Source organism: Papaver somniferum, unplaced genomic scaffold (assembly GCF_003573695.1).
Source record: "Papaver somniferum cultivar HN1 unplaced genomic scaffold, ASM357369v1 unplaced-scaffold_107, whole genome shotgun sequence".
NCBI classification, from domain to species: Eukaryota; Viridiplantae; Streptophyta; class Magnoliopsida; order Ranunculales; family Papaveraceae; genus Papaver; species Papaver somniferum.
Genome location: NW_020619603.1, coordinates 4729187 through 4741503, shown reverse-complemented (window position 1 = coordinate 4741503; position 12317 = coordinate 4729187). Strand labels below are relative to the sequence as shown.

The 12317-nt window shown below is 32.4% G+C and overlaps 1 protein-coding gene across 1 annotated transcript; it reads left to right on the top strand.

Moving 5' to 3' along the window:
- The first annotated feature begins 9190 nt into the window (after positions 1 to 9190).
- LOC113328284 (probable nucleoside diphosphate kinase 5) lies at positions 9191 to 11306 on the top strand. Its single transcript, XM_026575397.1, has 5 exons — positions 9191 to 9313; positions 9444 to 9662; positions 9788 to 9895; positions 10133 to 10245; positions 10907 to 11306. The coding sequence occupies exons 1-5, from the start codon at positions 9258 to 9260 to the stop codon at positions 10933 to 10935; spliced, it is 525 nt and encodes a 174-aa protein (XP_026431182.1). The 5' UTR covers positions 9191 to 9257; the 3' UTR covers positions 10936 to 11306.
- Positions 11307 to 12317: the final 1011 nt, after the last annotated feature.

Below are 12317 nucleotides of genomic sequence, written 5' to 3'. Positions count from 1 at the left end.
CGCACACGAGTATTTTTTGTAATTTTTATGGGTCACATTAAGAGATTGTTCATAAGGTAGCACCTATTTGCTAAACAAACATATCAAACGTTAGGTAGATCACTAGTCAAAGTTTTTATTTGGCTCTCTACAATTTATAGATACTCGAAACACTTGCCTTATTAGTTTGTGCATTATTTATTTTTGGATTACTAATGTGTACATAGTTGCACACATGTTATTTTTTGAATGCTCGGCATAATTCTGCAATTTAGTTTTTTTTTTCTTTTTTATATATATTTATAGAGATAATGTATTGTCATCATTTTTCTTTTTAGTACTTCCAAATTTGGTTTCCTATGACCCAGTATAAGTTTTGTTGATACGGTTAATTTCATGAGAACTCTTTGTTTGTACAAAAATATAAGATTTTGTTAATTTATTTATGTCTTAGAAGTAGACCACATCAGCTCTTCAAGTGCTTCATAATTACGGATTATGTGCTTCCAGTGTTGGAAATGCTTAGTCGTAATCTTGGTTTTAAGAAGATAACACATTTAAGATGACATTTTCCTATGATTTTGTTTCCTTCTACTGCTGTGTTAACATCCTATCTATTTTGCTGTTAAAAATGGGGTGTAACAGAAGGCATATATGTTGATGCTTAGTGTGTACATAAATGTACATATGTTGATCGTTAATTTGTACACCCTTGATCGTTAATGTGGACATATTTTTACACATGTTGATCGTTTATGTGCACATAATTTTTCCTTGGTAGTAATTGGTTGCATCGTCGTGGTATTTGTTTTTTCCAGCTTATTTGGTTTTCTATTACAAATTCTCTAGAAGAGGTATCTTTGATACTTCTTGGATGACTTCCTAGAAGTTAGGTGTTGTTGATATTTCTTCTTATGCGTGTCCCTTTTTTTTGTAATAATGAATTTTATGATCGTGACAAACAGGCTTGGTAAATGATTTGTTTAGCTAGATCTGTTGCAAATTAGCCGTTTAGATTGCAAAAAGACTTTTAGGAGATACCAATTAATGGACTTAGAAATGCATCTGATTAGAAGATATCAATTAGGATTTACTTTTGTTGTGGTTCACTCATTCATAAATGAGCAGAAAGAATGTGGCATTTTTTTTTATGGATGGTCTCAAATCAAACCCATAAACACCTCTATTTTGTAACTGCAATAATGTTATAAAAAAGTTACACAAAATCATATTTTGTTTATGAATGAATCAAGTCTCATGTAAAATATGACTTTCAGCTGCTTTTATATTGAATTGTTAATGTGTACATAGTTGTACACGTGTTGATTCTTAATGTGTATATTATTGTACACATATTGACTTTTTATGTGCACATTGTTGTACACTTATTAGTTAATGTGTACATAATTGTACACATGTTGATCGTTATTGTGCACATGATTGCACACAAGTTGATTTTTAATGTGCATATGGTTGTACACCTGTATTGGGCCGTAGTATGTATCAACCTGATTTTCAACATGTGACAGATTTGTTAGGAAAGCAAATTATCATTTTTATTTATGGTATGAATTTGTTTTAGGTAATTATTTCACAATTTTGCTTCATTTATCCTAGTAGTTTTCAGTGTTATGCATCTAGTTGTGTTTATGTTGTTATTATGAGATATTTGTTGACCCATGTAAGTTAGAGCCTTGTTTTTATGTTTGTCTTTTACTTATCTCATATGTTAAACCTTCTGATGTGGATGGGATCAAATGATTGACTAGGCATTAGATCATTAGTAAAATATATATGTCTCAAATTTTCAACCTTTTTCTTTCTTTAATGAAGGTCAAAACTGATAAAAATGGGTCCTCGCTTCATGTTGCTGCTGTGCTTGCAACCCAAGATGTTGCAACACGATGAAAGGTATTTGATCTAATTGTATACTTGTTCCTTTTTTGATGCCCGCCTTAATGTTGGTCTCAGATGATAATAGGATTTTGTGTATTAGGATATCTTAGCATAAAGATTAGGTTTTATACATGTTTTGCAGGGGTATACATATTGGTGCACCCGTGGAATTCTCAGGTAAAAGTAGGTTTGTGTGTGGTTATGAATGATCGTTTTTATGCATGTTTTGTAGTGGTGTACATATTGGTGGACCTGTGTATTGGGTGGTCACGAGTGATTGTTTTGTGCATGTTTAGCAGGGGTGTACATGTTGGTGCACCTGTGTATTTTGCATGAAAAAATAGGTTTCCCATGTTTTACAACGGTGTACATATTGGTGCACCTGTGTAATTCCCATGAAAAATAGGTTTGTTTGTGGTTGCGAATGATCGACTTTATGCATGTTGTCAAAGTTATGGTTATTTTTTCGTTGATATTATATTTTTTGTGTTGTGGAAGTTTTATTGAACCCTATAATGTTTCACTTTGGTTTGAAGCATGTCATTGATTTGTCAAGGAAGGGAAACTTTGGTTCGTTTTTGCTGATATGAATTCTTTTTTAGCTTACTATTTCACAATTTTGCTTGGTATACCTAGTAGTTTAGGGCTATAAGCGTGTAGTAGTGTTTATGTTGCTATTATTGGTGCTTAAGGTACAAGATTCTAGTTGTATGTGTACAAACAGGTGCATCTTTTCTTGTCTCACGAATTCTAATGATTCATTAACATTAGTGATTGATACATGGAAAGTGGAAACATGTTCATTTAATAATCTCCTTTTCGGTAAAGTGCAATAAAAGTATAATAAATCACTGTATTGGGATCGTATGAGGCCATATTAATTTTATGCAGTGAGGTCCAAATGGATTGTGTCTCTTTAATTTAATAATCGCCTAACTTTTTATTAGATCGTTTTCTTTCCTTTCATTCTTATGTGGTTGTTGGTGAAAGGATATCACTTCTTTTTCAAGTTGTGGTTTCTTATGTTTTATTGTTTTGTCCTGGATGCAGGTTGATATTTTTGTCTGTATGTGAATTAATTGTATACATGAGTGTTGAATTTTCTGCATTGTTGTCCATGTGTACATAATTGTATACTAGCGTGAATTAAAAAAAATTATAAAGTGAAAATTATATAGTCATATGAGTACTCTTTTTGTAGATCTAGAAAAGAGAGCTTTCCGAATATATAAAGTTTGTGAATTTTGGACGAGCGGTTTGAAAGATAAATTGGTTTTTAATAAAAAAACATTTTATTTTTCTTAAATTTTGTCCATACAAATTTTTTTATAAATTAATCATTATACAAAGCTTTTGGTTGGTAACCTAGCAACAAGCTGGGCTCCAACACCTTTTTGAATAAAATTGCTTATATATTATGTGTCATTTTGGACTAAAATGCAAATATTTGGACTAAATTGTAAATAAGGGTTATTAGTGTATTTTTCATATATTTGGACTAATTTGTACCTAGTCGACTCGGCCTGGACTAAACCGTATTTTTTCCATCCTACGTGGAATTTTTATTTAGATCCTTATTTGTGGGGTTATATACATGTAGTAAGAAGAGTAATGTTTTTTTAACGAACATCTCCAGTAGTGTGGGGTTTTAGTTTTAGAATTTGGTTTTTGGATAAAGATAAAATGATTTCCTTTTTTCCTATTGGTTTAAAAAAATTTAGTTAGTAATCATAATAAAAAAAACTAGTATGTAATCCGTGCTACGCACCGGGATTGGTGGGATCAGCTAAGTTAGAGGATTTAGACAGTGATTCCCTAAATTTATCAAAAAAAAATAAAAAAAAAATCTCTGCGTATGTGACAATTGCAATACTAATTGTTCACATTGTTATACAATTGAAGATGATTATCTTGGACTACGTAAAACTAAGGAAAGTTTCGATCAAAAAGAGAAAATTTACCCATTTGTATATGACAAAAAAAAATGTCCCGTTGGAGATGCTCTAAGTGCTAGCCCGAAGTTTTAGACATAAGCTTCACTATCATGTACCCTTGATGCAACAAACTAACCTTGTAGCATACTCACTTGAACGGGTAGTTATGAGTCTTATGACTAGTGTTATCGTGCATTCGAGTACCAAATACATATATATCATATTTGTGTTGTACATGAATTGATGTAAAATGCGACTACTTAGAAATGCATAGCGATATCTAATTTGTGTTGTACTGTACATAAATTGATATAAAATTTGACAGCTTAAAAATGCAAAGTGTGAAATCTTATCCGAAAACAGTCTATGTTGGTGCTTTCTTAAATTCTTTCTGGCTCTAATTTTTTTTTGGAGGAAGGATTCCATAACATGATTAGAATCAGAATGACAAATTAATCGACATTTGAGCGCCATTTAAGAAGTTTCATCAAAACCGTCGATGTATTAGTCCTATCACAAAATCAAAACGTACAAGATTGTCATTTATTATAAAGTTGATGGCCTTCTTCGTCATTTGAGAAGTAAATAAAATTTACATAAATCTTCTTTTCTTTCCCGCTTTTCTTATTCTCTTCTTCAATCTTCATCATCTCTTTTGGCGATGAAGATTTCTCCGACTCTCATCTTCATCATCATCTCGATCTCTCTACGCGGAAGGTAACGATTTCATTTCCTCCTCACTTCAATTTCTTCTCTTCTTCATCTCCATCTCGATCTGATCTCAAAAATTAGATTCATAAATTCAATCTAGGGTTTCATTTTTCAATTCGTTTTCGATTTTCTGTAGCTATGGAAGTAGTATTGATAAGGAGAAGACACTAGCGATGATAAAACCAGATGGTGTTTCTGGAAACTACACAGAAACGATCAAGAAGATGATTATCGAATCCGATTTTAGCATCCTCCGTGAGATGACTGTTGAAGTGTATAGTCCCTCGACATAATTAGGCAACTGCCGCACACGAGTATTTTTTATAATTTTTATGGGTCACATTAAGAGATTATTCATAAGGTAGCACTTATTTGCTAAACGAACATATCAAACGTTAGATAGATCACTAGTCAAAGTTTTTATTTGGATCTCTACAATTTATAGATACTCCAAACACTTGCCATATTAGTTTGTGCATTATTTATTTTTGGATTACTAATGTGTACATAGTTGTACACATGTTATTTTTTGAAGGCTGGGCATAATTCTGCAATTTAGTTTTTTTTTTCTTTTTTATATATATTTATAGAGATAATGTATTGTCATCATTTTTCTTTTAGTACTTCCAAATTTGATTTCCTATGACCTAGTATAAGTTTTGTTGATATGGTTAATTTCATGAGAACTCTTTGTTTGTACAAAAATATAAGATTTTGTTAATTTATTTATGTCTTAGAAGTAGACCACATCAGCTCTTCAACTGCTTCTTAATTACGGATTATGTACTTCCAGTGTTGGAAATGCTTAGTCGTAATCTTGGTCTTAAGAAGATAACACATTTAAGATGGCATTTTCCTATGATTTTGTTTCCTTCTACTGCTGTGTTAACATCCTATCTATTTTGCTGTTAAAAATGGGATGTAACAGAAGGCATATATGTTGATGCTTAGTGTGTACATAAATGTACATATGTTGATCGTTAATTTGTACACCCTTGATCGTTAATGTGGACATATTTTTACACATGTTCATCGTTTATGTGCACATAATTTTTCCTTGGTAGTAATTGGTTGCATCGTCGTGGTATTTGTTTTTTCCAGCTTATTTGGTTTTCTATTACAAATTCTCTAGAAGAGGTATCTTTGATACTTCTTGGATGACTTCCTAGAAGTTAGGTGTTGTTGATATTTCTTCTTATGCATGTCCCTCTTTTTGTAATAATGAATTTTATGATCGTGACAAACAGGCTTGGTAAATGATTTGTTTAGCTAGATCTGCTGCAAATTAGCCGTTTAGATTGCAAAAAGACTTTTAGGAGATATCAATTAATGGACTTAGAAATGCATCTGATTAGAAGATATCAATTAGGATTTACTTTTGTTGTGGTTCACTCATTCATAAATGAGCAGAAAGAATGTGACATTTTTTATTTTTTTTTATGGATGGTCTCAAATCAAACCCATAAACACCTCTACTTTGTAACTGCAATAATGTTATAGACAAGTTACACAAAATCAGATTTTGTTTATGAATGAATCAAGTCTCATGTAAAATATGACTTTCAGCTGTTTTTATATTGAATTGTTAATGTGTACATAGTTGTACACATGTTGATTCTTAATGTGTATATTATTGTACACATATTGACTTTTTATGTGCACATTGTTGTACACTTATTAGTTAATGTGTACATAATTGTACACATGTTGATCGTTATTATGCACATGATTGCACACAAGTTGATTTTTAATGTGCATATGGTTGTACACCTGTATTGGGCCGTAGTATGTATCAACCTGATTTGCAACATGTGACAGATTTGTTAGGAAAGGAAATTATGATTTTATTTCTGGTATGTTAGGTAATTATTTCATAATTTTGCTTCATTTATCCTAGTAGTTTTCAGTGCTATGCATGTAGTTGTGTTTATGTTGTTATTATGAGATATTTGTTGACCAATGTAAGTTAGAGCCTTGTTTCTATGTTTGTCTTTTACTTATATCATATGTTAAACCTTTTGATGTGGATGGGATCAAATGATTGTCTAGGCATTAGATCATTAATAAAATATATATGTCTCAAATTTTCAACCTTTTTCTTTCTTTAATGAAGGTCAAAACTGATAAAAATGGGTCCTCGCTTCATGTTGCTGCTGTGCTTGCAACCCAAGATGTTGCAACACGATGAAAGGTATTTGATCTAATTGTATACTTGTTCCTTTTTTGATGCCCGCCTTAATGTTGGTCTCAGATGATAATAAGATTTTGTGTATTAGGATATCTTAGCAGAAAGATTAGGTTTTATACATGTTTTGCAGGGGTGTACATATTGGTGCACCCTTGGAATTCCCAGGTAAAAGTAGGTTTGTGTGTGGTTATGAATGATCTTTTTTATGCATGTTTTGTAGTGGTGTACATATTGGTGGACCTGTGTATTGGGTGGTCACGAGTGATTGTTTTGTGCATGTTTAGCAGGGGTGTACACGTTGGTGCACCAGTGTATTTTGCATGAAAAAAATAGGTTTCCCATGTTTTACAACGGTGTACATATTGGTGCACCTGTGTAATTCCCATGAAAAATAGGTTTGTTTGTGGTTGCGAATGATCGACTTTATGCATGTTGTCAAAGTTATGGTTCTTTTTTCGTTGATATTATATTTTTTCTGTTGTGGAAGTTTTATTGAACCCTAGAATGTTTCACTTTGGTTTGAAGCATGTCATTGATTTGTCAAGGAAGGGAAACTTTGGTTCGTTTTTGCTGATATGAATTCTTTTTTAGCTTATTATTTCACAATTTTGCTTCGTATACCTAGTAGTTTAGAGCTATAAGCGTGTAGTAGTGTTTATGTTGCTATTATTGGTGCTTAAGGTACAAGATTCTAGTTGTGTGTGTACAAACAGTTGCATCTTTTCTTGTCTCACGAATTCTAATGATTCATTAACATTAGTGTTTGATACATGGAAAGTGGAAACATGTTTATTTAATAATCTCCTTTTCGGTAAAGTGCAATAAAAGTATAATAAATCACTGTATTGAGATCGTATGAGGCCATATTAATTTTATGCAGTTAGGTCCAAATGGATTGTGTCTCTTTAATTTAATAATCACCTAACTTTTTATTAGATCGTTTTCTTTCCTTTCTTTCTTATGTGGTTGTTGGTGAAAGGATATCACTTCTTTTTCAAGTTGTGGTTTCTTATGTTTTATTGTTTTGTCCTGGATGCAGGTGCGAAACCGGCCACTATACAGCAAGAGCTTGGCGTGGTTGATATTTTTGTCTGTATGTGAATTAATTGTATACATGAGTGTTGAATTTTCTGTATTGTTTTCCATGTGTACATAATTGTATACTAGCATGAATTAAAAAAAATTATAAAGTGAAAATTATATAGTCATATGAGTATTCTTTTTGTAGATCTAGAAAAGAGCTTTCCGAATATATAAAGTTTGTGAATTTTGGACGAGTGGTTTGAAAGATAAATTGATTTTTAATTATTTGTATATTATTTAAAATTGCTGACATCATTATGAGTCATTTTGGACTAAAATGCAAATATTTCGACTAAATTGTAAATAAGGGTTACTAGTGTATTTTCCATATATTTGGACTAATTTGTACCTAGTCGACTCGGGCTGGACTAAACCGTACATTTGGACTGATTTTTGGACTAAACCGTATTTTTCCCATCCTATGTGGAATTTTTATTTAGATCCTTATTTGTGGGGTTATATACATGTAGTAAGAAGAGTAATGTTTTTTTCATGAACATCTCCAGTAGTGTGGGTTTTTAGTTTTAGAATTTGGTTTTTGGATAAAGATAAAATGATTTCCTTTTTTTCCTATTGGTTTAAAAAATTTTAGTTAGTAATCATAATAAAAAAAAATAGTATGTAATCCGTGCTACGCACCGGGATTGGTGGGATCAGCTAAGTTAGAGGATTTAGACAGTGATTCCCTAAATTTAACAAAAGAAATAAAAATAAAATCTCTGCGTATGTGACAATTGTAATACTAATTGTTCACATTGTTACACAATTGAAGATGATTATCTTGGACTACCTAAAATTAAGGAAAGTTTCAATCAAAAAGAGCAAATTTACCCATTTGTATATGACAAAAAAAAAATGTCCCATTGGAGATGCTCTAAGTGCTAGCCCGAAGTTTTAGACATAAGCTTCACTATCATGTACCCTTGATGCAACAAACTAACCTTGTAGCATACTCACTTGAACGGGTAGTTATGAGTCTTATGACTAGTGTTATCGTGCATTCGAGTACCAAATACATATATATCATATTTTTGTTGTACATGAATTGATGTAAAATGCGACTACTTAGAAATGCATAGCGATATCTAATTTGTGTTGTACTGTACATAAATTGATGTAAAATTTGACAGCTTAAAAATGCAAAGTGTGAAATCTTATCCGAAAACAGTCTATGTTGGTGCTTTCTTAAATTCTTTCTCGCTCTAATTTTTTTTTGGAGGAAGGATTCCATAACATGATTAGAATCAGAATGACAAATTAATCGACATTTGAGCGCCATTTAAGAAGTTTCATCAAAACCGTCGATGTATTAGTCCTATCACAAAATCAAAACGTACAAGATTGTCATTTATTATAAAGTTGATGGCCTTCTTCGTCATTTATGAAGTAAATAAAATTTACATAAATCTTCTTTTTTTTCCCGCTTTTCTTATTCTCTTCTTCAATCTTCATCATCTCTTTTGGCGATGAAGATTTCTCCGACTCTCATCTTCATCATCATCTCGATCTCTCTACGCGGAAGGTAACGATTTCATTTCCTCCTCACTTCAATTTCTTCTCTTCTTCATCTCCATCTCGATCTGATCTCAAAAATTAGATTCAGAAATTCAATCTAGGGTTTCATTTTTCAATTCGTTTTCGATTTTCTGTAGCTATGGAATTAGTATTGATAAGGAGAAGACACTAGCGATGATAAAACCAGATGGTGTTTCTGGAAACTACACAGAAACGATCAAGAAGATGATTCTCGAATACGATTTCAGCATCCTCCGTGAGATGACTGTTCAATTGGATGAGGACCGTGCTGGTCTCTTTTATGCTGAACATTCTAAACGAGGATTTTTCAACAACCTTATCAAATACATGACTAGGTAATAACTAGATCATAACGAGGGCACCTAATTTCAGTGTGTGAATTTTGTTTTGTGTTCATTGATTATAAGGTGTTTGATTATTTGGTTCACTGAGATGAATTGATTGATTTTGTTGTTGTTAGTGGTCCAGTGTTTGTTATGGTACTGGAAAAGGAGGATGCAATTGTTGATTGGCGGGAGTTAATTGGACCAACGGATGCGAGTAAAGCGAAGATTTCACATCCTAATAGGTTGTTATCACTACTTGTTATCATTTCTTTTTGAAATTTATTCGTTTAGACCAATTGATTTGTTATAATTTTCGATGGTCCATGGTTTATTGAATGATGGAAGGATATTTTGTTAGTTATGGTTTAGTTGGTAAACTTATGATCACAGAAATAGTAGCGTATGTATTTACATCTGATCTCAGTTCATCCATACTGATACTAGAACAAGTTGATTAAAATTGTTTGGTCTATTTGCAGCATTAGAGCCATGTGTGGGTTGGATATGGAGAGGAACTGCGTTCATGGTTCAGATTCTCCTCAATCTGCTGTTAGGGAGATTTCTTTTTTCTTTGAGGAGGTGTCGTTAAAAGGTCAGTTCTTAGTCTCTTATTTTTGTTTAGTTACAACATGGGGAATTTTAATTTCATTGTTCTTTTTATCTAAACTTAGAATTTCTATGGTAAACACCACCAATCTATTAGTTTTGTTGACCTTTTGCGCCCCTGTAAGCATGGTGGTCTGGCTGACCAACATAGTGGGTGGGACAAAAGTGTACTTAGTGCTTGCAAAGCCCGTGATTAGAATTTTGATTTATGCAGTATGCTCTTGAGTCTTGACAGTAAATTAAGAGGTGTGTAGATTACCCTAGGTTGGAGGAAGTTTTATGTGTGCATATAGATTATACGTTTTTCTGTAAGATTAGAGAACATGTTGAAATGTCTACTTGTTGACTTGCAGTTATGCTATATTTCAATATTTCATTGTATATTCATCATAGGTCCCTGCTTATAGTCATCAATACCACCAATTTGGACCCCTCCACTATGCAAAAATAGTAGTGTAGGAGTTGCAAGTGTCTTTTTGTAATAATTCGTATGTTCTGTGCTCGTCACCTGAGGCACTTCCCTCATGATTAAAGTCTCCCTCTTTAAAAGCAATAATTATAGAGCTAAGCAAGTATTCTTTTGTAATAACTAAGCTGTTCTATGTTCCACACTAAAATTACTTCAAATGACTTGGGTTTCACCACAGGAGATGTTCTAGAACATGACGAACTTTAAATAAGGCAAGTGAAATGCAATGAAAAAGCTGACAAGGTACACAATTGTCTTTATATACGCGCGGTAGAATATCCACTCTCCTGAAGGAGCTTCACATTTGCACAATAATAATTTATTCATAACAAACTGTTATCCTTTGAATAGGAAATTCTCGTATTGACCTTGAGATTGCAATTTGTTACCTTTATCAAGTCATTTATTTATGCAATAGAGCTAGGTAGAATTGGTTTCGTTTCCGTCTGGGTGTTATCACTCTTTAGTTAGCAATTGATACTAGCTCTTATGCTATTGGAGTTCAGTTTCACTGTTTTTGATCAACTGAGGAACTTTTTCTTGGTCAATCAAAGTCTACGAATCATTGTGTTTGGTCACCTTTTTCGTTTTATATTTATCCTGTATACAAGAGTAAAAAAAGTGCAATCAATTTTTGCTGAGAAATTGTTGGATCAACTTCGGTTAATGGGATTAAATTCACATAGAGACGAGGAAAACAAATAGTAGTTTACAACCTCAACCTATTATTGTATTAGTGGTAGTAGTAGTCTTTTTTTTCTTTTTTGTTGATCGATAAAGAAAGGTAGTAGTAGTCTTTACTCTTTACAAATTACCAGGCCTAGAAAAATAACGCATAATATAGCCGTCCAAAAAAAGAAGGTTTAATCGAAGGGCCACAACTGGGAGCCAGGAATTAATGATATGCAGTGAGTGTGTTGTAACATGCAAGCTGCAACTTTCACTGTTTGCCACTTTGTTCCGTTCTTCGTGCATCAATTGGTATAGTAAGTATATGATATGTTGAGAAGTAGTTACATTTAAGTTGTGTTTCTAACTAGCAATTTATAGAGTCCTGACAAGAATGACTATTGGATAACACCTATATCCTACATCTTAAAATTACAAATACTGGATTTTCTTCGATTAATTATCAAACAGTGAGCAGTAATAACATCGTCGTTTTTTCATGTTCAATTTTCCTTTTGTAGTGCAATAATAGAAGTTGGCTACTAAATTATTTTTAACGTAATTACTTGTCTCTTTTCGTATATCATTGATGGTGTGGTAGCTATAGACATTGAGTATATCATGTGTATGTCAACTCCTTGCATGAAAGACACCATGACCAATTTCTGTTGGCCTATTAAAAGTGTCTTAGTTTTCTAATTTCCGTAGTCTACTTGATCAGTTTCTAGACCCTGATTTGTTAGACTCAGAATAGCAACAAAAGTAGAGAAACAACACAAGTGCTATGCAATAGAAAACTTTAATCTTTATTGCTTGTTCGAAAGAATATTACAACGTTTACCTTTTAGAAAAATTTTCTTTAGGTGTTGTTCCTTCTTTTTTGTTTATTTTCTGCCTGTAATTTTTCTAATCTTCTGCTG

Coding starts and splice junctions, on each gene's coding strand:
- LOC113328284 (XM_026575397.1), top strand. CDS start 9,258: ATGAAGATTTCTCCGACTCTCATCTTCATCATCATCTCGATCTCTCTA. Junction 9,314..9,443: donor TCGATCTCTCTACGCGGAAG/GTAACGATTTCA, acceptor GATTTTCTGTAG/CTATGGAATTAGTATTGATA. Junction 9,896..10,132: donor AAGATTTCACATCCTAATAG/GTTGTTATCACT, acceptor GTCTATTTGCAG/CATTAGAGCCATGTGTGGGT.